Source organism: Gymnodraco acuticeps, unplaced genomic scaffold (genome assembly GCF_902827175.1).
Source record: "Gymnodraco acuticeps unplaced genomic scaffold, fGymAcu1.1, whole genome shotgun sequence".
NCBI lineage: Eukaryota > Metazoa > Chordata > Actinopteri > Perciformes > Bathydraconidae > Gymnodraco > Gymnodraco acuticeps.
The window spans coordinates 1,425,651-1,450,616 of record NW_022989983.1 but is presented as its reverse complement, the minus strand read 5'-3'; the positions used below and the strand labels follow the sequence as shown (position 1 = coordinate 1,450,616).

The window sequence follows — 24,966 nt, the reverse complement described above, 5'->3', positions numbered from 1 at the left end:
CTCAGTTACTCCGGGGAGAATGTCCCTGTAATTGGTAATTGTATGTCGCTTTGGATAAAAGCGTCAGCTAAATGTAATGTAATGTAATGTAATTAGGTGTGTTTTTAAAGCAAAAATTCACATGGGGGCTAATATTTTGACCAACCCATTTTTCATTATATTTAATGTTTGATTATATCAAGTTTTATCAATGCTGGAAACATTGGGAAGAATTTTAGGAAAATGTTCCATAACTCCTGGGGGCTAATAATTTAGGCCTCAACTGTATATTATGTTGAAAATATCAGAAAAAACAACATGGTAGTGCATGTCTGAAAACTGAAAAACTTACATGGCATATGTCTAAATATGACCAAAGTCAAAGTTTAGAATTTCGAAAAACACAATGAAAAAATTAATGTATAGTAAAGAAATAGGACAAAGTGAGTATGTTTTAAAAAAAAGTAGAAACTTTCATGAAAAATCATAGAATTATGCAAAAGCCTTTTCTTTCAAAACAAGTGTTGTATTCTGATCGGCAGGAGATCAATAATGTGTAATGTGATTATGGTAGCACTTTATTCTTTGACGGGGAAGTTATGGAATATTTGTATTGTTATGTATTTTCGGTGTTGCACTTTGTAGACGGTCCCTGCGGAGTCTCTCTGGCTGCAGACAGGGAGCAATGTAAGTTCTCCAACATTTTGTTTTTAAATGTTATTGATCCTTCCTTTCGAAAACATCAATATATTTTTCTAATTTTACCGAACTACTTGCATGATGACATCACGTGCGTCACCATTAAAAGGTGGGTACAGCAACACAATGAGGGTTACACATAACTGTACACTGTATACCAAGGCAGGTTTACCATCACTCTCTGTACGGAGGCTCAGTCACTGGTACACTTTTATTTATAAAGCTATGTTGGGCAAACTCCCGTATTACATCTGTTCTCTGGTAAAGCAGAAAGTTGCGGGCAGCTATTGTCTGAGATCGCAGGATGTGGTCTTGTTAGATGTGCCAAGAGTGAGACTGTCTTCGGTAAGACGGCTTTTATGTGCGCAGCTCCACTTGCTTGGAACAGCCTACAGTCCAAATTGAAATTGAGCAATTTTATTTCTCTGAATGTTTTTAAGGCACGTCTGCACGAGATGCTTTCTGACACTATGGTGTAAGTGTTGGTGAATATGTAAATATGATGTCCTCCATTGTTTGTTTTTAGGTTGTTTTTATGTTTCATGTGGAAGTAAATTGATGCAGGTCTCCCTTGTAAAAGAGATCCATGATCTCAAGGGACCTATCTGTCTAAATAAAGGTTTGAAATTAAATTAAATGAATTGGGTTTGCTGTGAGGAGGGAGGAGCCGGAGCTGCGCTGAGGCTCAGAGGACTTACCCAACCTGGGAGTGAAGTCAAATCCGAAACAAACATACTTTACATGTCACAGCACATTGTGAGAACTGTCCGGGTTTCATTTTGATCAACAATTAATTCTAAAGGTGTAATAATCTTGAAATTACCTGAGCAAAGAGTCATTCTCACTGCGCTTTTTCTAAAGTGAAGACAAGGAGTGAACCTGGCAGAGTGTGCTTCCCTGAAGAAGACAGAGTCTAACCTGCACAGGTAAGATATTCACAACACTCACAGCTGCATGAAACGGATAGTATTTAAGAAACTAGAACATTATTAAAAGACTAACTAACGCGCATGTTCAGATATTATAGCAAATATATAGATATTATAACCAACAAGCAGAAAAACCGTTCAGAAACATAGTACAAGAGGAGCATTACTCATGTCATATTGTTTAAAGAAGTGTAACCATATTGTGGCACACATTTTTAAACCCATTTAAGAGTTTTATTTTAAAGAGTTTTTTTGTTGTAGTACAAGTTTTCTGGCAAGTTGTGTTTATGTGATGACAACTGAAAAAGATGTGCTGATAACCATTCACAGAGAAAGGTGTTGGCTTATTTGGTGCAGCTGTTGGAAGCATTTTGATATTTGGAATAGAGCCAGAATCTACTGGCATGATTTCACTGAACAGGATAGGAAACAAGGGCATACTCAAAGAGATAAGATCAATTAAGACAAGAAAAGGCTTCTGTGAAATTGTTAGAATTGATTTGGGTTACCATGTTGACTTCCTCGATTCATCTTCCATCAATTTAGAAGAATAAACAAAAATAAACCATCCTTATATTAATGTTTTATAACTGTTGTCGCTCCACACTGTTGGGTTTTGTTTAGGTTGCATGTCCTGCCGCTGAATCAATACTTCATGTCCTTTCGTTTTTGACCATAGATTGTTTGTACAGCAGATTGCCTTCTCAAATCCCTGTGGATATCTGTGTTGTGATCGATGAAACAGAGATGCTCTCTATTAGTCTAATGAACTGCCACCAAAGTGTCCGGCACTGATTCATTAAAGCTGTTGCACAATGCAGCCAATACAATGTCCACATCCCATAGCCTCACAGGATGCTGTTGTAATTAAACGATAATAAAAAAGATAAATCAAATATGTCAATCCATTTGGATGCTAAGAATAAAAATGCACTTGTCAGAAATGTTGAGGAATAAAAGTAACATATTAACTGTTAATCAAAATCCTGCAACTTTAATTCACCATCATGTGACATTTTGGGTTAACTGGCAATAATTGTTTATCTGCCAATCCATAAAAGAAATCCATATTGTGATTCCCTAACTCCCCTGTGATGGATTACACTGGTACAAATCCTGCATGCTGACAAGCCTGTAAATAGCACCTTTAGTACAATGAATGGAAACTCAATTTCAACCATTTGCTTTATTAACCATGAACATGAAGAAAGTCAATCAGTGTCATTACTATGTATACCCATGTCTTCTAACCTTAACCTTTCACTTGGACCAGCAAATGTTAAAATGTAACACAACTTTAGTGGGAATCTATGAATTATTGATGTGAGGACGCCATACTTGATCTGAAACTTTCCACACAAGTGCTTAAACCCGAAAAACTGATATTTTCTTGAAATAATATTGGACAGATTAAAGTTTCTCTGCTGCTAAATATAAAAATAATCGTTGAGGAAATTCTCTGGCACGTGCAAGCGATCCGTTGTTCTTGCACCTGAGGCTTAAAAAGGCACATGTCGTCTTATGATCATCAGTCCGTGCACATCGTTCCCCCTGAGAGGCACGTATTGATTGTGACAGGAATGCAAAGCAGAGACGCCAGGATCTTGAAAACAGCCTAACTCTGATGTGTCTAGTTAATGATCCACCGAACAACGGCTGCTCAGGATGAAGACAGGGCTCAGAGTTTGAAACACGGTTCCATTTGGTTGGTTGTTGAAAGGCGGATGAAGACGAACCACTGAAAAATGCTCAGTTTTAGTTGATTATTCTGATTACTTTCAGATCTCTTGCATAAAAGAGCATGACTCACAATGGAAGAAACGGATGTTGGATTAACCAGAATAAACAGGACTAGACTGAATGACTTGTGCAGGAAGTCACAATACAAATAGTTTTAATACATTGTCTACTATACTGAGCACGACCAAAACACAGCACTCTGTTTTATTATGTAAACAGTCCCTCTAAGTGTTTGAGGTGAGTCAGAGGAAGCTTTTATATTTATGACCACATGTACTCTCATCTTCATCTGGCTCGACCGAGATGAGGGTATTTGTCACCTTAGATTCAGTGCAGTACATACAATTATATTGGTTCAAAATGTCATTAGTCAAAAAATATCCACGGTAGCATCATCATAAAATAGTACATGATGACACAGTACTGAAACAGCCCTTTTAAGAGTTTTTAATGATCTGCTCCTAGCCGCCGACTCAGGTAGCCCAGCTGTCCTGGTGCTGTTAGACTTGACAGCTGCCTTTGACACTGTGGACCATAGCATCCTGTTGTCACGGCTTGAACAGTCCGCAGGCATCACAGGCTCTGCCCTTGCATGGTTCAGGTCCTACCTGACAGACCGTAGCTTCTCAGTGCAGCTTGGTGCCTTCTCCTCCTAAAAGCCCCTCTTACCTGTGGGGTTCCCCAAGGCTCTATCCTGGGCCCCATCCTCTTTTTACTGTACATACTGCCCCTAGGTTCAATTCTCACTACACACAATATTCCCTTCCACTGCTACACCGACGATGTACAGATCTATCTGCCTCTCAAAGCAACTGTCAAACACTCACTACAGCAGTTGATTTACTGCTTGATAGAGATAAAATCCTGGCTGAGCAAAAACTTCCTTAACCTCAATGAGAGCAAGACTGAGGTCATCTTTTTTGGACCCCAACCTCCAGCCTCTCCGGTTGATATTCTGGGCTCTCTCAATGAAAACATCCTCCCCTCTGTCATGAACCTTGGAGTGACCTTCACTAGCACTTTTAAATTCGACAAGCAGGTCAGCACCGTAGTCAAATCCTTCTTTTTTTTTAAAAATAAGACTATTGGCCAAAACCAAGTCGTATTTATCTTTTAAAGACCTAGAAAGGGTTATTAATGCCTTTGTTACCTCAAGACTGGACTATTGCAACGCTCTGTATGTGGGTATGGACCAGGCCTCAATTAAACGCCTGCAGCTAGTTCAGAATGCAGCTGCACGTCTTCTGACTGGCCACAAAAAGCGTGACCACATCACCCCAATTCTGGCCTCACTACACTGGCTTCCAATTCGGTTCTGAATTGATTTTAAAATCCTTTTATTTGTTTTCAAAGCCCTAAATGGGCTGGCTCCTGCCTATATAGCCGGACTCCTCCATCGCTACACCCCAGCCAGAGCTTTAAGGTCCGCTGACCAGCTGTTGCTGATAGTGCCCAAGACCAGGCTCAAAACCCGAGGGGACCGAGCCTTCGCAGCAGCTGGCCCCAGGCTCTGGAATAGTCTGCCCCTCCATGTGAGGTCGGCCCAGACCCTGTTTTTTTTAAAAATCTTCACTAAAGACTCACTTCTTCTCCCTGGCCTTCTAGTCAGAGCGGAGCATGACACCTGACTATTCCCTGTGTTTTTGTTTTTTATATTTCTATTGTAAATTATTTTCTTTTATTGTGATTGTAGTAATGTGTTTTTATTACATGTACAGCACTTTGGCTCAACCAAAAATTCTCAAGATATTTCTAAATGACTTACTTTTTTTCAGGTATCAGCGGCGTGTATTAAGGATGCCCTTGTCCCAACATCAGACCTGGAGGTAACCCCACCTTGTCTGTGCTGTTGCCCCCCCCCTCTCAGCGGAGATGGTGCACTGGACAACACAGTGGGGGACATGTGTCTGTATCCAAACTCTGCTGGCCTTTGCCTTGGCCAACTGTCCCTCACTTTACCCCAACCCTGTCAACTTCTCCGTTGTGTACACCATGCCGTTCTTCCAGGCTAAGGGTCCTATCCAGAACATAGTCAACAACTCGTATTACCAGGAGGTGTATGTTGCCTCTAAGAATGTGATTGAAGCCGTCAACAGAAGCTTGGAGAAGGCTTGGGAGCTCCACACTGGGCCAGTGGGAAGCCCAGAGTGTCGGGTATGCGATATGTGCGACATTGACAAGGATCCAAACTTCCTGGAGGACACAAACAATCAGGTCTTGCTGTTGGATACCCTCTTTATGTATTTATACTCTTGTGGAAGTTCTCAGTATGGTGTATGCCATTTCCACCAACTTAACTCAAATGGAGAGCCTCCTTCTCTTTCAAAGTGTTTGTTCAGAAAGGTTACAAACCCCGCCGCCAACTGTCCTGACTGTGTGGCTAGTCCTCTCGGTACCAAAGTCACCATGGTGGAAGAGGGTCAGACTGTCTACTTCTTTGTTGCCGCCACAGTCAATGACAGTGTGACGCAGCGTTACGGAAGGAAGTCTATATCGGTGCGTCGACCACTGGCCACAGAAGATGGTTTCTACAAGGATGTGCGTAGCCTGACTGTCCTTCCAGGTTTGCGGAGGACATACAATATTGAATATGTCTACAGCTTTTTCACTCAGGAGTTTGTCTACTTCGTCTCAGTTCAGAGAGAGAGTCCAGATCAGGAATCCTCTCCATTTCAGACTCGTTTGGGCCGACTCCCAAGGAATGAATGGGAGATGAAGAGGTATCGTGAGGTGATCCTGGAGTGTCGGTTTGAACCAAAACGCAGACGGAGGAACGTAGCCAGTGAGCCCTATAAGGATGTGGTTTACAACGTGGTCCAGGCAGCCCATTTTGGCAAGGCAGGCAGGGAGCTGGCAGAGGAGTTAGGGGCGGAGGAGGAGGATGACATCCTCTATGGAGTTTTTGCTGTTACTGATGACAACGGGGTCACGGAGCACGACTCTGCCCTGTGCGCCTTCCCAATGGACAACGTGAACAAAGCGATCGCAGATGGGGTTGATGACTGCTGTGAGTCTGGACCAGAGCAGCTCTCTAGAGGGCTCTGCCATTTCCAGTCCTGTGAGAGCTGTCCACATGAGGTGAGCCCATCAGTCTGCTAACACACACCAATTTATAGGTGATTTGGTCTACTTTTGATTTTATTCAAGGCTAAGATGGTCACTCTAGAATCATAAAGACTTGCTGCCCAATCATCTATCTCAACCCTGAACAGTCAAGGTCAATGTCTTACCATAAACATATTGCAAGGGATTTACAAATTGAGGGTAACCATACAGACAAAGCAATGTTGTACTACTGTATACCGACAGGTACAGACAGGTGTAGATCAAAGGTAAATTCAATTGTGTGCGTGTCTGATTTGTCAAGGGCTGGCATGTGGAGTCTACTGGATAGGATAAGATCATCCAATACATCAATCACTTTTATAGAACTCACTCAAACTAGAAAACATCTGAGGTATCCGGGTGAACTGCGCTCATTCAAATGGAAAACTATTTGCTGACTCTTGGCAGGTCCTGTTCAAAATCGTACCATGTGAGCCATATATTACCTGTTTTCTTAACATGCGTGTACATATTGAAAAGATAGTAAGGTTACTTAGTTTGTTATGACTGGAGGAAATCATTGAAAACTATAATTTGCTTGTGTTGTAATCGACAATGGTTGGTCGTGCGTATCAAATAATGGCCTTGGTAATGGCCTTGACTTCGGTGGCATCAATCTTCCCTAATTTGCAGATAGTACTATTTTACTTTGACAAAAGACAAAAAAAAGTCCTAAAGTTGCCACGGAATTAAAGTCCCCGAAAAGAAAAACATGTGAGAGCAGAAACACTGAACACAAATAAATAAGCATTTATCTAGCATCACATGTTCACCTGGCTAATAAAAGTGTCGATCAAATGAGTGAGAGGAATGTGAACCATCCTCTCCACATACATACCAACATTAACCCAAGGCATTTACACATTGGGAGTGTAGAAGAGACTCCATGACAGCTAGTTTGAACATGAAGAAATCCTAATGAATAAAATAACAAAGTAGGAGTTTCTCTGATGTTGTGGTTTTGATCAACAATGATAGTGACAAGGATAAAACCCTCAAGTGTATTTTTCAGATTATTATGTAGAAACATATTTTAGTTTATTAAATACTGTAAACATTGCTCTACACCACTGGCAGGAGCAAGATGACTGTGCTTCTGTAGTTTCAGCCAAACATGAGTAATGAAATGAAACAAAAAGGTTGTACAGTGTCACGGCTCCAGCTTTTTGTGGTTATTGTGTCAAATGATAAGACTCTCATATAGCCTAGCTGTGTGTTAGAGAACTATGACACTTAAGGCAGAAGACTGCTAGCTTAGCTTAGCATAAAGACTGGAGACAAGGGAAACAGCTATGCTAGCACTGTGCAAAAATACAAACAAATATCTGCCATGCTTTCAACACATCTCAATCTCAAAAGTAAAATCTTGTTTATTTAATCCAAACAAAAACAGAGGTGTTAAAAATACAATTTGTGGTTTAAGGGTGGTGTCTTGTTCATGAAGTTGCCACACAACCTGCAAAGACTGACTTTAAAAAATCAAGACATAACATGATGATAATTAGTAGTGTTGGTATGTCGATGCTTTGGATAGAGCCAGGATAACTGTTTCACCCTGCTTTGTGTCTCTGTGCTAAGCTAAGCTAGCTGCCTGCTAGCACTAGCTTCATATTTACCAAGCGGACATGACAGATATGGTATGAATGTATTCATCAAACTCTTGGCAAAACACCAAACCACATATTTCCCCAAAAGTTAAACAGTAACTAAAAAAATTGTTTAATTGCAGTCATGAACTGACATGAAAGCTTTGCGATCATCCGATAGAAAAGGTGTGCGAGGTAATCCAAACATGTGTATTACTCCTCTTTGACCTGACTTCATCCATCCTATCCACATCCTCTTCATCAGGCGTTATATCTTTCAGCAAGCTGTCAGAACAAAGTGAAACACAAACAATGGCATCAAATATTATTAATATGTCGGTTAGTAATAGATGTATTTATTTTCTTCTCAGAGTATACCAGATTGCGTAGTTTAAATGTTAGTATTTCTCCAGACCCCCTTCTGGGGTTAGGTTTTCAGCATTTCAAATTGTTCACATGTGGTGGATTTGCAGGATTGGCTCCAAGTCTGCCTTTTTATTGAGTACAAGACAAGTGTGCCTCTTTATGTTATAGAGTTCAGCTTTGATTCTAGAAACTTGATGACCATCATCAGATTAAACCTTTTTTAAAAGCATACTTTAGTCCTGTGAAAGGATATAAGGGATATATGCACTGTACTTCACTTGAATTCATATTGTATTCTGAAAAGCGTTTGTTGAATAGATTTGAGCGGTTCAAAATGTCTGGTCGCAATTTATTGACAAAGGAAAAAAGTGGGTCCCGAGGCCTGACCAGTTGAGAACCACTGCATTAGAGCGTAAAAGCTGTAACTATAAGTATCTGAAATAAATATGTGTACTGAAACAAATACCAATAACTTTATTGCATTGTTTTCTTATGCACAATTACTTCATACTGTCTTTGTCATTTTCGTCCTGCATTTATTGGGCCCCCCTCAGAGAATAACTGGCCCCAGCCTGGCCCCCCCCAGTCAAATTGGTCTAGAACCGCCACTGATCAGCATTCAGTGAGCACTCGCTGTTAAATCCAAGAAAACATGGATACAAATGGCTTTTTGGATGAACAAGTATGGAAAATGTCAGCCTACACACTGGTGGAATGAACATTAGACAGGGGTCAGTGGGATTGAGGGTTGTTGACATTGTATGACTTGTTTTCTGCATCAGTTGAGTGCATTTCTCAGGTCAGACAGTAAGAGCAAAACATTTTTTTTAAATTGTCTTAAAAGGTTTGCCTCATTCCTTCCTGTTATATCAGTTAACTGGCATGGTGTGAGTGTATTCAATGTCCTTTTAAGGCAACAGTTTGAATTTAGGTATACCATTTAGACTGCATTGGTTACTTGTGTCATTTCTCGTGGGAAAACTGCTTTCTTTTTTTCAGATGCTATACATATTTCTCATAATGTTATTTATTATATTATCTACATGGTGGCTAGGAGTGGGAGTTTGTGGTACCACTTTGTATTCCCTAATAACTAAAAAATACTTTCTTGTCAGTTTGAGAATTACCATGTAGTGACATTCCCAGAACTGAGTTGCAGCTTGAGATGTTGTCTGTTGTTCAAGGTTAAGGCAGGCTGACAAAATATCACTGTTTTTTTTCATTTTAACTGAAGGATTCATAGTAGATGGAAATCTTGAAAAACAAACATTTTAATGGAGTTGTTCTCTTTTGTATTTGCCTTCAAAAGAACATTTTCCACCTGACTAGTGAACTTTTTTGTCTTGAGGTTTTTCTGTTTTGCTGCTTTTGGCTGCTGGTCTGAGTTTTGAGTAACTTCCTGCCAGCGGGATTGTCCAAAAATCTGAAATCCTGGTTCTTCCATTTCTCAGCAGATCAAAGCAGCTTTTTGTGCCAACAACGTCATATTGTGCCTCACAAATACTATGCTTTCGTTTCACGCTCCTCTTGGGTTTGGAGGTGAATGACTTCAGTCAAAAGCAATGTTTGTGCTTTAACCCTCGGCTTACATCACGAGTCAGGGGAGGATTCATGTACTCCAACATTTATTTTTGCATTCACTTAATTCGAAAGATGCTTATTTCCCAGTTTCCTGTTTCATTTTTAGATGCCAGGAAAACAATTAGAACGTTTTTTTATATTTTGTCCTGAGGCTAATACCCAGTGTTTACAGACTCCCTTTCAATCAAAGCAGTGATCCGACCTGCTCTGCGTTTATAGCCAGCAGGCAATCTTTCTGTCAGTAATTCCGCACATAATCATTTATCACGACCTCTTAAATTATGAAATTATGTTATCGTGGCAGATTCACCTTGTGCTTCTGATGTGCCAGGGACATTATTTATCATGATTAACCTGGTGACCAGTGCAGCTCATAGCACGTCCTTACAAGCTAACAGCTGGGCCTCTCTTACTACAGCGATACATTTCAAAAAACTAAAATGTGATCTTCTGAGAATTACATTTTTGCACACATAATCTGAGCTGTCAATATCCAGGTCAAATTATTGGCTTGTTCCAACAGGCCCATCTCCATGACAACTGAGCATGGGTGGCAGGCTTAGGCCATTTAAGCGACATTGGGGAACAATAAAATAAAGTGCTCTAGCTGCATGTGGTTGGACACCAGCCAAAGAATGTTTGCTAGCAAGCAGGGCAGCTTATATGGCACTGCGTTAATGAAAGGCACCATAGAGGGCCTTTTTCCCCTTCTCTACCTTATGGGCATCAGGGCAGCTTTGTTGGGTTTTGGTTGAACAAGGGGGCCCCAGTGATATGTAATGCAGTTGAAAGCTTTGGAAATAAGGAGCCTTGCATTGGGAATGTTTTTTCCTTGGCTTAACATTGAGTTCTGATTGTTTTGTTTTAGAACTGATTTCAAGTTAAGAATACATTGTAATGCTTAATATTAATTTGAATTTAAACATGGTTAAATCTGAAATCAAGTGAGGTCAGACCTCTTCTTTTTGCTTTTTTTGTTTTCTAAAGGCCAGCGGTCTGGTGTAGACCTTAGTGTCAAATCTTTTTTTCTTCTCTCAGAAAAACAGTGCAAAAACGATTTTTCAGTCCAAAGATATTCAGTTTTATATGATATAACACAGAAAATAAGGAATTGGCCTTAAATGAGAAGCTGTTTACAACATTGTCTGCCATTTAATGAACTACTCCATTTTACAAAGCTCTACTATCAACCTAGTTCAAACATGTTACTGTTGAGTAAGTGTTGAGTATCTTCGTCATCGTCTGATTTCCTTTCCCTCTGCTTCCTGTGGCCTTGGTTCTAGAGCATGGAGAACAACGCCACATGCAGAGACCACCCTAGCATGGTGTCAAAGCCCTACTACAGAGTGGATCTCTTCAACAGGCAGCTAACGGACGTCCTGCTCACATCTCTGCTGGTCACAACCATAGAGAACAAGACCGTGGCTCATATCGGCACCTCTACTGGACGCCTGCTGCAGGTATACTGCATGAAAAATTACATATTCTTTCATTAGCTATTCTTGTTATTTATCTTCACTTAACGTTGTGTTTTTTTTGGCAGCTTGTATTGACACGATCCAGCCCAATTATCTTTGCCAATTACTCTTTGGTAGAGAACCAGAGGGTGTCTTCGATTGCCACCGTTTACTCATCAGAGTATCTTCTCTTTGTGGTTGGAGACAAGGTAGAGCAATCTTATTTAAATAAATAAAAATGTGTACAATGGCTTAGTAGGTATCATTTTCTTCTAGGCTCTAGGGGTCACATTTCTTCCCACAGAACAAAGACATGCAGGTCGGGTTACATTACAATAACAAATGAGTTGAGAGTGTGAGAGATTGCCTGATATTGACCCTATGATGCTCTGGAGACCTGTCCACTTTGTTTTCCTGCGTTCTTCCCAGTGCATGCTGGGATATTTTGCATCGCCTGTGACCCTGAGAAGGACTAAAGCAAATCAATAAACTCGATATGACTTTGCAAGGAGAAGCTGGAACTGGATCAGTAATCACTAAGGTCGTGTGGGACAGATTTTTGTACTTTATTATACAGTAGCACTAAGAGCTATGTATTGAATATGACTGTTGAACAGCCTGGTGCCATTGTTTTTGGAGCAAAGAAGGACCGATTAAAAGTAATCGCAGAGCCTCAGTTGGCAGACTACAAAACAACTCATAAAGCTAGAAATCTAGGTATGGTGATGGACTCAGACCTGCATTTTAACAGTCACATTTCAATACTTATTAAATCTGCATACTATCACCTGAAGAACATATCTAGGATTAAAAAACTAATGTCACAACAGGATTTAGAAAAGCTTGTCCATGCTTTCATCTTCAGTAGACTCGACTACTGCAATAGTGTATTCACAGGGCTGACAAAAAAATCCTTCAGAAAGCTGCAGCTGATTCCGAACGCTGCTGCTCGAGTCCTCACAAACACGAGTGGATTACATCAGTCCGGTTCTGAAGTCTTTACACTGGCTTCCAGCCGGCCAAATAATTTATTTTAAAGTTCTATTGCTAGTTTTGAAATCACTAAATGGTTTAGGACTAAATTATATCTGTCAGGGTTGGGGAAAAATAGGACCCAAATGCAGATTGAGGAGGGAAGCAGGTTTCAAAAGGGAACAAAAGGTGAGCTTTATTCACAAAAGCTGAAAAAACAAGAATCCATAATTAGGTACAAGGCACGAGGTAGCATCCAAACAAAAAGGGACTGTGACCGAATGACAAAGGGAGACATGAATGACAAATAACGAACCAACACTGAACACAGGAAGAGACAAGACTAAATACAGGGAGGGGTAATCACGAGACGAGAAACAGCCGGGCAGGGGAGGAGAAACACAAGGGCAACAGGTGAACACAATCAGACAATCAGACACACCAGGGAAACTAACGACAGGGAGGACGGAACAGCAAAATAACCCCAAAACTAGACACAAAAACTCAAACCCTGACAATATCAACGATCTCCTGCATAATTATGACCCATCAAGGTGTCTCAGGTCTTCTGGGACGGGTCTGCTCTCGGGTTCCGAGAGTAAGAACAAAACATGGAGAAGCGGCGTTTAGCTATTATGCCCCCACAATCTGGAACAAACTGCCTGAATCATGCACGTCCGCAGAAACTCGTACTATTTTCAAATCCAGACTGAAAACATATATTTTTGCCGCTGCTTTTAATTGAACTGCTTTTAATTGAATATATTCACATACATATATATATATATATATACACATATTCATATTCACACTGCAGTTTGCTTTTTATTCATGTATTGTATAACTTATTATTATTATTATATTTGCCTTTTAAATGCCTGTTGTAAAATGCCATTATATAATGTGTTTTTACTGTATTTATTCTTAAATGTCTCTTATTTTATTTTGTAAAACACTTTGAATTGTCGCGTACTGAAAGGTGCTATATAAATAAACTCGCCTTGCCTTGGTGCTAAATGAAGCCCAGTATTGTTTTACTTTTTTAAAAGCCAAGCACTGCAATGCAGATCCACTCTAAAATGTAATGGGGTCTTCTTTGTCCCATGCTACACCTTCCACTAAGTTTCATGCAAATCCTGCCAGTAGAGCCAACCAACAGAGAAACAAAATAATAAGTGGAACCAAAAACATGATCTGAATATTTTACCGTTTAAAAATCTCTCTGTTTCAGATGATCCAGGTGCCCCAGAGAGGACCAGGTTGTCAACACTTCCTGACCTGTGCGATCTGCCTGACAGCCCCTAAATTCATGGGCTGTGGCTGGTGCTCTGGAGTTTGCTCCTGGGAGAGCGAGTGTCAAAGTCAGTGGAGGAACGGGTCCTGCCAGCCGGGGATCACTGGGGTGAGGTTTGTTTTCTAATCCAAGGGAAAAACGTCTCTTTGTGCGACTAATAAAAACATTTTCAATTAAAGATGGCACTATAGATTCTGCTTTATTGACGCAGTTCTCTCCACGGACTGCTCCTCCCGATGGTCAAACAGAGTTCACGGTGTGTGGATGGGAGTTTCAGTCGCCTTTAAGACCCGCCATCACATCCAGAACCCACCAGGTCCGACTGGGGCAGACTGCTTGCACTGTGCTTGCAGTGAAAAGCAATAACACGCAGTGAGTGTTTTTGTTTTGGTTCCAAGAACAGTCTGTTGTTGTTTTAGTACAATTGTACCTTCAGGATTTTCTTGCGCTGTAAAAGAATAAAAAGAAACATCTGGTTATTTATTTCCTGGAAGCTTTCTGAGAAAGTGAGAAAAACAGAGCACAACTTTGTCAGACTTGGTTTTAGTCAATTCATGTTTGTGTAGAAGATTAGGATGGATCTCTACAATATCTGACTTACATTCATATAACATGGGTGCTTTTGAGATGATGACCAAATAGCAAATCTGCCAGAGCAAATAAAACATTCATAAAAAATAACAACTTTAGGCTAAACATGTTTTATGGCAAAAACAGCAAAACTCTGGTCAGTGCTACTTCATATGGTTTTCTTTCAAAAATGAAGGGCTTCTGGACAAACTGGCATTTAGGATTGTGTCTGGCGATGTCAGGCAACACAAAACGACTTAATCATTACAAGTCTAAAGACACTGCTGTACCAAGAAGCTAACAGCATCATGGTATTATAATAGTCACAAGGATAATGCTAAAATGCTGGTAGTGTTTTTTATCGAAGTTTACCTTCTTAGTTTACGCAGCTAGTGCTGTTAAAAAGTCTTACAAATAAATAATAATTTTCTTTACACAATAAGCTAATTCTATAAAGGCATTCACAAGAGTCAGGGGATTTCTTTAACTTGAAAGCTGGTGTTGCAGTGACTGCATTTGTCCCTGACACTCGTGTTTTGTGGCACTGCTCTTCAGCTTGGTGTGTAAGATTCGCTCTGGGGCCGCTGAGCTGTCCAGACCCGTTAACATTACAGTGGAGGTGCATGAGGGCAAGGTGGAGGGACGCTACTCTATTGACGGGAAGGCAGAAATGCCAGGATTCATATTTGTGGTAATTCTTGCTATTATTGATTACATCATACAAGCTTTACATTTTCAAACAATCTAATCTGCTACTACAAAGACATTTATTTGCCAAATAACTTTCATTTACTGTCCTGTCAGACTCCCAACATCACAGATATCCAGCCCAACTATGGGCCTCGTGTTGGGGGTACGCTCATCACAGTGACTGGACCTCACTTGGATGCTGGGAAGATGAGGAGAGTCACTCTCAATGATGTTCCCTGTCCTATAAAGAGGTTTGGAAATACCTATATCATCTGTTTCCATTACACTAACCTCAACTTCTGTGTAGTGTAATTATGGTTTGGGAAAATACACAGTGACGCGACAGGTCTTGGCATCCAAAGACTGACTCAGAACTAAAGTATTTTGTACTTTTTGAACCTGCAAAATATATTGATTTATGGCATGCTTACTTGTTATGGCATGTAATTCCCATACCTCCGTCTCTCCACAGAGTCACAAAGCCCAAAGGCAACGTGTCCTCCATCATCTGTCTGTCCCAGCCCATCTCAGAGGTGAGGGACGTCCCTCTGAGTGTTTTCATCGACAAGTCTCCTATCCTCACCACAAAGGTGTTTTACTACAAAGAAAACCCGATCATTACAGCCGTGCTGCCTGACTGTAGCTTCGACAGGTACGCCACTGAGACCTCCATCTTTTTTCCTCTTTTCATATAACAAATTTAACAGGAAACACATTTCCCCCTAGAGGTGAAAATCAGTGGTGAAATGTTACAAAGTACATTTACTCAAGTACTGTACTTAATTAAAAAGTTAGGTGCTTGTACTTTACTTGAGTATTTGTATGTACATTTTGCTAATTTCACTTCAACATTTTGTAGGCAAACGTTGTATTTTGAAGTTAGTTACTTTGCAGATTTAGGTTATTGAAACAAAAATATAAATCAACTAAAACATTATGATATATTATTGTACCCAGCAGTGTATAATGTGATTTTAAAAAACACATTTACCAAGTGAAACATTAAAGTGACAAACATATCGATGCACAAATAATCATCTTTCAAATGTAATATGTTCAAATATAGGATGCTGAAATAGGCCATTATGCACAACGAGAACATTTACTTTTGGTATACCAAATGCTTTTTTACACTGTAGTATTGCTACTTTTACTTCAGCAAATAATCTGAGTACTTCTTCCACTTCTGATGATAAGGACTCCATCTGACATTTATCTGAATTGCAGGGGGTCAAAGATTGTGATCTGGGGGGAGAACCTGGACTCTGTTTACCGCACCATCATCCGCTTCAAACCCAATGAGAGCCACTTGAAACCTGTGACAAGGGTACAATGTTCATTATATTAACAAACACAGTTGTATTTGAATCTGCGTACCTGGCATTAAAGTATGAACACATTGTTTTATTTCAGGAGTGCATAGGTAAGTCCTTGCCCACGAGGATGGAGTGCGTCTCCCCCGTGTTCCTGAGGGATGAGACGGAGGAAGGAGAGCTTTCCTTCGACATGGACGGAGCGCTGGGACTCTGGAAGAAAGAGTTTTCCTATCATCCGTACGGAGAGCCCATACCTTTTGAAACAGAGGGTCACGTGCTGAATTTGTACCCTGGCTTTGACGAAGTGTCACTACATGTAAGAGAAAGCTCTGAGGGTGTTGTGTTTTGAATTTCTGACAAAATAAGTTATATATTTATTCAAATGTTCTTTTCTCTTTGCACAGCATCAGAAGCTGAATCTGGTGAGCTCCTGTATGACCATCATCATGACGGTGGCAGGCGTAGATTGTGATGCTAAAGTCCTGGATAATGAGATCACCTGCAGGATCCCCAAGAACATGACCATCCTCAGTGAAGGACAGCCAGTGAGGGTAAATCAGGCGGGAATGATGATTAACTGACTGTCTTATGTAAAACGAGCATGCAACAGGGGGCTCCAGGAAGTCCCCTCACTATTTAAATCTGGGGAAACAGTTGGAAAAATAAGTTAAGTCTGGTAGCTTGTATTTAGCGTGCATGCGGAAATTAGACTCACCTGGAAGAAAACATGAATTCCTTTAGTCCTATGTAGAACATCTGGCAGTCTCCTGTGGCAAAAATAAGTACTACACAACAACAACATTACAACTTCACTTGCTATAACTTTATTTAATCTGTTTTTTAATCTTCCAAAAACTGTTTTCTCCATGTGAAAGATTAAATAAAGGATGTTTTAAAGATTATTCTAGCTGAGCTTTTCTTTTCCATGTTGTCATAAACCGAGGAGAGAAAAACAGCTTGAACAGAAAACAGCTAACCACAATTCCTTTGACCTTTTCCCTCTCAGGCCCGTTATATATGCAAAAAGGGAACAAGCTCCATTCACTTTAACTACACACATTTGTTACATTCTTTGCATAAATCCAGAACATTCGGACACTTTGACCTGTCGGCATGCATTAAAAGCCAAAACATTTGACATGTATTCATTTCATAATCTTTGTGTTTGATGATGAATGATGAATGTTTTTCAGATCTCTATCAACGGGCAGGTGCATAACGTCGGTACGGTGATGAGGGTCAGCAACCACTACATGGTGGGCATTGTTCTGGGGATCCTGGCGGCTCTGGTGGCCGGGGCGGTGCTGGCCTTCGTTGTCATGAAGCACTTGAGGAAGAAGAAGAAAGGTGGGCTCCTCTCTGTTACGTCTGACTAGTAGCGGCTGTGCTTGGGCATTTGCGATGAATTACACAAGTCTTTCAACTAGAACATCCCTGGTGTTGCGTGGGATGTTCTTCTTCTGGGGTTGATGATTAAAAAGAGTTGTGAAATGTTTTTCAGCCTCCATGGTAGAGAGCCGTTTGAACCACAGCGCTAACCGCTCTGGGAGTAATAACCTGGAGATGTCGCCCATCGGGGACTACAGGAGAGGTGACTATCTATACTGCACTTTGCTTCTGACAAACATATATTTATAACTGTCATGAATACACCCCTCTACCGTCTCTATTACACTATTTTGAGGCCAGGAATCCAGACCATTGTGTGAAATGCAATAATGATAAGGGCACAGTGTCCCATTGCTAGTTGGACTGCCAAAGACTTTCTGTGCACATTATCAGAAATAATTTTTAGCGAAACTATCAGGATGTCCTTAAATATGAAATCTTAGTATTTTCTTTTCCAAGGCTTACTAAAACTAAGAAAATACCTAATATATTTGCTCTTCTTTAAGCATAATATAGAACATCTGACTTTTGGAAATACCCAGTAAAAATAGCTTTATTTTACTAATCATATTTGTATGCTTTTGTGTAGCATATGTATACTAACTTGCTTTGCGATAATAATGTTTGTTAACTACATCAACGTGATTATTTATTTAATTGTTGTACTTTTGTTTCCATGGGGTATGCATTTGTATATGTCTTTTGCTGGAAGAAAGGCAGATACACATATTTTTCAAAAGACAATGAAACCCCTCTCTCTGGTCTTTCTCAGTAGCGTCCCTGAGCCCTCCGACCCCTCTGGTGGGTCAGGGGGGGTTCCTGAGCTACGCTGCATCGGGCCTCGATCCCTTCCTCACCCCCCTCATGCCCTCAGAGAAGATCTCCATCTCCAGTTTCCGGCCCGAGCTGCTGGAGGAGGTGAAGGATGTTCTTATTCCCGCTGAGATGCTCGTTGTGCAACACCACCGGATCATAGGGAAGGGTGAGGAACCCCACCGCCTTAATCTGAAACAAGAGACACTTGTTATGGAGCTTTGTGTTATTAGAGAGAAACAGCAGTAATTCTGTATTTTTTCCCCCTCTAGGTCATTTTGGGACGGTCTATCACGGCTACTTCACTGACCAAAACCACAGAGAAATCCACTGTGCTGTCAAGTCTCTGAATAGTGAGTAACTTCTATATAGCGACTATATTTCTATGCAGCATAAAGTCTATTATTAAGGCCGACAGGCAAAACGATTTTCCTACTCTATAGTCAATGTCTCCACTCAGAGAAGTAGGAAGAAAACATACAAGAGAACACATTAAGGTGTTTCTTTTATTAAATTGTGTCTATTTGTGTCTGTACATTTCTCTTAAATTCACCAAAAGTGATTATTTGATATTGCCTCATTTGCCGATTGAAACAGATAAATGTCAGATAAATGGGGCGAAGCCTGCGAGCTAGTTCAGGCAGTCAACTCGAGCGCTGCATTCATACATAACTCCCGTGCCACTCTACAACCAACCAAACAGAGTCTCCTTAATATGCCACTCTATCTAACCTGCCAGATATCTCTATGCATTGCTTGCTGCTGCTATTGCTGCAGCAACTTCCACGTCGCTGCTGCTTGCCTGCCCCACCACCACCCCAGCTTCCACCTGTAGGCTCTGGGGTTAGTTATTTAATCATCACTCATGGTGCTATGTATATCTGTGGAGTGATGAGGCCCGAGCCTAGACGCCAAACTCAACTATATGCTGCTTCTAATAAACATGTTAAAGAAACACGTGAGTTGTCTGTCTGAACTATAGTTAATCACTTTCTAAATGAAAGTAATAGATTTGGGATATTTCATGATGATATGAGTACGGTTGTTTGACCCTTCTCACCTGTAGTGTATGCAAACCAAATCCAGCAGAAGCGTGCATAAACCAAACTGTACAGGGTACATCTTATCTATATTCCTATGGTTTTTCACAGAGGGTGTTTTTTATGTATCCTTCATAGCCTGAGCTTTAGAACATCCTATACATATTGTGAAAATATATTTTTTAAGGCTGTTATGATAGAAAGGGTAAACGCCTTCTTTGAACTTCTTTAATTCTACTTCTAATTCTAATTGTTCAGATTTCTGTTCCAGAAGTTAATAAGACGAAGCCTCATCAAACTGAAGTTTTAAAAAATTCTCGAAAAAACGGCTAAGTGCCAACGGAGGAGGGGCTCAACAAAGCGCAAGTCTTCGGCGCTTCCGGCGGAAGCCCCGGACACATTTTCACTCCCCCGTTGCATTTTACAACGGAGAGGGGAATCGAGACCTCTCTTCCTCCGTCGAAAAAATTCATTCATCTTTTCCAAGCTACCATCTGCACGAAATCGGAAACCCGGTTTTTGAGAGCACTTAGAAAAAAAACGGCTATTTCACATCATGGAGGAATGTGTCCGCTACATGAGTGCTTTGGCTCGGATACAATTGTTGCCTGGAGGACCCCCAATCATGGTTCTTACCAAACTTTAGGTTTTTGAACTGGTCTCTGGAGGAATTCAAGGGGAGTTGTCAGGGAATTATGAGACACTATTTTCGGATACATTTTATCCATTTTCACCCCTTTCCTATGGTTCTTCCAAAAGTTAACTTAGACTTTTCCTGACTCTGGAGGAATGTAAGGGGAGTTGTCCATATTTTCACATGTCATTTAAGGAAACTTTAAAATACTTTTCCCCCCTTAATAGCAGCTTCTTAAAATTGCGATTCAGTGCCTCCCTTCCTTTAAATTTGAGCACATAATGGTTATGTATGTATGTCTGTGTGTCATCAGGAATAACAGATGTGGAGGAGGTGGAGCAGTTTCTGAAGGAGGGTATCATAATGAAGGGTTTCCACCACAGCAACGTGCTCTCCCTGCTGGGCATCCTCCTGCCGCAGGAAGGCCTCCCTCTGGTGGTGCTGCCGTACATGAAACACGGGGACCTGCGGCACTTCATCCGCTGCGAGAAGAGGGTGAGAATCCTACATTAAAACAGTGCAAATTAATCCTTTTTGAATGTATGAACACCCATCTGTCAAACAATGTACATTTTTAACGGTTTTAAATTGTGTTTTGTCATTTGTTTGTGGGATTTCTTTAGAATCCCACCGTAAAGGATCTGATTGGCTTCGGGCTGCAGGTCGCGAAGGGGATGGAGTATTTGGCTCAGAAGAAGTTTGTTCACAGAGATCTCGCTGCACGCAACTGCATGTGAGTCGTAACGATGTGCAGAGAAAGCAGCAATTGATCTACCGCCATTAGGGCCTGAATAACTCTTTTATTCAGCGTGGGGAGATGTTTCAGCTTGTCACATTGCAGTACAACAAACTATAATTCTACTTTCTCTGCCTTCAGGCTGGACGAGTCATACACAGTGAAGGTGGCAGACTTTGGCATGGCCAGATATGTTTTTGATAAAGAGTATTACAGCGTTCAGGATCACAGGAAGGCCAAGCTGCCCGTCAAGTGGATGGCCATCGAGAGTCTGCAGACGCAGAAATTCACCTCCAAGTCTGATGTGGTGGGTAAAGAGGAGCGACGTTGAACGATATTGCCTGGACACAGTGTGACACGCCCTCGGTTCTCTTGGCATTTAGTCACAACTTATTGACTTGATACTCCAGCAGATGGCACTGTGCCACAAATGTTTCACAATCAATCCCAGTTTGTTTGCCACATGCAGTCTAGTCTTCTGGAATGAAATAACAAGAACATGATTTAAATATTGTAGTAGATAAAATACCATCCAACCAAACTATTCAGCTCAGTGAGTGTGGTAGCTGAAACTGAAATAAAACCAGCAAACTAACATAACAACCAAACTAAAAAGTCAAAACTATAACAAAACAGACAATAATTGAAGAGTAAAATGTCTTATGTGAGGGACTGCGGATGGAAATGAGCTCAAAGCTAAATCTGGCACTGTTACGCTTGATACATTTTAATGTTTTAAGTGTTCATTACTGTGCATTGTCCCTGCCAAATAAATGATTAAATGAAATTAATACATATTTCAACCATAATAATATTAACAATAGTGTACTAATAGTATACAATCGTATGTAATATGATAACTTAGCATGTAATGCCACTTCCTGGTAGCTTTAAAGCACAAAACGATATAGTTGCAGGCTGTTTCACATTTATTTTCCTCTTCCACCACCATCGTTTTGTCTCAACATTGACCTTCCTCCTATGTACAAAGCTGTACAGTTTTAGAGTGAGAGACAAATCAAGCCATAAGGGTTCCTTTAAAAGTTGTTTATAGATTTCTAACCTTTTCTTTACATTTCTGCAAAACACAAGACTGAATCGAAGTTAATTTATGCACATGTGTACTGGTACTAGTAACGTTTGCCTTTCCTGACGCAGTGGTCCTTTGGTGTGCTGATGTGGGAGATGCTGACCAGAGGAGCGAGCCCCTACCCAGAGGTGGACCCTTATGACATAACACATTACCTGCTGAAGGGCCGGAGGCTCCCCCAGCCTCAGTACTGCCCTGACCCTTTGTAAGTAGGAGCATTGCGTTGCTGGCTTTGTTGAATAAGTCCATAGAATAGCTGTAAATTAGTTGCGGTTGCTTAGTTTGCATACATCCAAAGTTAAGCTCCACATAATGGAGGGCTAGTTCAGTATGAACACTACTATAATAATAACACAGATTTACTAGAAGACGGAAGAACAAAGTCCACGTAGTAACAACAAGATTTTTTTAACGGTCACTCAGTAAAACCTGTAATTTGTCCACTATGTTATTTCAACAGTTATGCAATGCAGTTTGGGAGTTAATGTATGTCTACAAAACACTTTGTCTGTCACAAAACCACATATACACATATGACTGGTCTGACTCTAGAAAGAAGAAGTTTTTTCCGCTTTAATGATAAATCCATTGGACTGTAAGCTGTTGCCCACAGACTTAAAGATTGATAGAGAATACATCAACTATTCCCCTGTATTCATTCAAAAAAGTGTCTTAGTTCCAGGGACCAATGTGGAAGAAGAAACAACATCCACCTACCAGATCCTCTACACTCAATAGATAACACTGTTATATGTTGTTTGTTTAATCCAAAGAAAAGAAGTGTAAACAAGTGTGTGTTATCTGAAACTCTTTATTGCGCGAGATCAACTTCCTGGTTGCCTGGCCTTGAAGCTCCTGCTTTTGAATGCTTGGAAACAAACACAACGTTTATAAAGTCAGTAAATCAGCAAAAACACGTGGGTTTGCTATCCTGGCTCCTAAATGGTGGAATGAGCTCCCCATTGACATCAGGACAGCAGAAAGCTTACACACCTTCCGGCGCAGACTGAAAACTCATCTCTTTCGACTCCACTTCGAGCGATAGAATTACTAACAAAGCACTTATATACTAATAAAGGACTGGCTTATCTAAAGCCAGTTGAGTAGCACTTGAAATGTTTTTGCTCTGTGAAGCCTGATGTACTTATATGATTCTGTTTTCTTCAAGTTTGTATCTTGTTGGTCAAACGCACTTATTGTAAGTCGCTTTGGATAAAAGAGTCAGCTAAATGCAATGTAATGTAAATCTGGAATTTCAGGATTTAAAAAATAGCCATATTTAAAAAAAATTGTTTGGAAAAATGTATCTTTATCAATGTAACATAATAAACAAATCACAGATTGTTAAAATTGTAATATGGGCGGATTGTATTGTGTGGTGGACTGAGCTGTCCCTTACTCAGCCTCTTTCTCTGTTGTTTCCAGGTATAGCATTATGCTCCAGTGCTGGGACCCTGATCCGGAGTTGAGGCCCAGCTTTTCTACGTTGCTGTTGGCCGTCGCCACCATCCTGACCGGCCTGGAGGGAGAACACTACATCAGTCTGAACGTCACCTACATGAACCTGGACCAGCCGAGGCCCTACCCGGCCCTCACTGAGTCTGCGGACGAGAACAACTCCACGGATGGTGAAGACTCAGGCTCCATCTCTTCCTGATCCACTCCTCTTCCTCTCTCCACTTTAAACTGGTATTGGTGCTAACAGCGAGGATGCAAAAAAAGTCAATTAGGTCGCAACAGTATCTCCTACTAGTAAGCATTGGAAACAGAGGTGCTGCCGACTATAATGTGCGTGGAAGTGGTGTTAAGATGCTTTCAGGGCAGCCATATTCGAGGGCTGTCACGTTGCCACCATAGATAAGTAACGTTTGAGCTTCCACTCTCATTTTAAGCTGGATATACACTGTCTGGTTTGGAGCAACGAAAAACAGCATTATTGCGCCACCGTCGGTCACACAGCTTAGCCAACATCACCCAACAAACCTTCATTCAGTCCTACTTTCAAATTGGTGTTGCATGTCTAAAAATGTGTTTTGCACTTTATTATGCAAATATTATGCACTTTTTCTGTCTTTACTGCCAGTCAAATTGCTTTTAAATATACAACTCAGCATTCACCGATTCCAACACAGTCATACAGAGGCGTAGGCTGCCTTGCTGAGTGCCACACCTAGACTCACCCATCAATTTGGGGCTTAGTATCTTCCCCAAGGACACTTCGACACGTTGAAGTGTCCTTGGGGATCAAACAACCCACTGGAGGACGACCATCTAGCTCTTGAGCCACAGCTGCCTGTACAGTGTATGCCCAGCTTTAAATAATTTGAAAAACATTTAGTTTCCCTTCAGATAACATATGTCCGTTACGATACATCGAACCAGTTTTGTGGTACTACCTTGTTAGCTAGAGAAAATAACACGATGTATCCATAAGAGGCTAATTAGCTGGTTGTTAGCTAACTAACAAGGGTTCAAAAAACTGAGTTTGTTCACATGAATTGAAGTAAAGATGGAAAAAAGAACAGGCTTGGTTTAAAAAGACTCAAATCTTCCCCAGCACAGATGTGTTTGCGCACAGCAGGGGTCTTTTCCATATATCTGTTTCTTTCATCCTCACACAGTATGGATATTATACATGCAAAGCCAGTTCTTCCATGTCCAACAGTGTTGACTACGGTATTGAAGAAAGATGTTACATAAAGCAGAGCATTTATGTAATTCAGTGGCTTTCTTTACAACATAGTGTACTGTTACAGAGCCCATTCGTGTATATTTGTTTAGGTATAACATTCACACATATGCTATTAATTGTCTTACAGTGTAATGATTGTTCTGTATATTATGGATCACAATGTTAGACACAATATCCTGAAGGCAATCTGACGTCACCCTGTTGTTGTATTTCAGACACAAATGTCTTTGAGATAGTGTAATAAATTAAACATATTTATTTGTTTATAGATTTCTGCTCATTCTGTGG

General features: G+C 40.7%; 1 protein-coding gene across 1 annotated transcript; it reads left to right on the top strand.

The window, feature by feature from the left end:
- Nucleotides 1-1,457: 1,457 nt before the first annotated feature.
- Nucleotides 1,458-24,856, top strand: mst1rb (macrophage stimulating 1 receptor b). The gene is made up of 21 exons (XM_034212152.1): nt 1,458-1,604; nt 5,123-6,425; nt 11,269-11,445; nt 11,529-11,651; nt 13,646-13,816; nt 13,920-14,080; nt 14,834-14,969; nt 15,083-15,219; nt 15,441-15,620; nt 16,196-16,295; nt 16,382-16,600; nt 16,689-16,835; nt 17,478-17,631; nt 17,786-17,875; nt 18,446-18,655; nt 18,759-18,839; nt 20,474-20,655; nt 20,784-20,893; nt 21,038-21,203; nt 22,055-22,191; nt 23,412-24,856. Exons 2-21 carry the CDS (start codon nt 5,220-5,222, stop codon nt 23,641-23,643), a joined length of 4,119 nt encoding a protein of 1,372 aa, XP_034068043.1. The 5' UTR covers nt 1,458-1,604; nt 5,123-5,219; the 3' UTR covers nt 23,644-24,856.
- Nucleotides 24,857-24,966: the final 110 nt, after the last annotated feature.

What these genes read in the sequence shown, in the direction of transcription:
- mst1rb (XM_034212152.1), top strand. Translation starts at nt 5,220, where the DNA reads ATGGTGCACTGGACAACACAGTGGGGGACATGTGTCTGTATCCAAACT. An exon ending in TGCCAGGATTCATATTTGTG is followed by an intron (nt 14,970 to 15,082) that starts GTAATTCTTGCT and finishes CTGTCCTGTCAG; the next exon opens with ACTCCCAACATCACAGATAT. An exon ending in TTGACGAAGTGTCACTACAT is followed by an intron (nt 16,601 to 16,688) that starts GTAAGAGAAAGC and finishes CTCTTTGCACAG; the next exon opens with CATCAGAAGCTGAATCTGGT.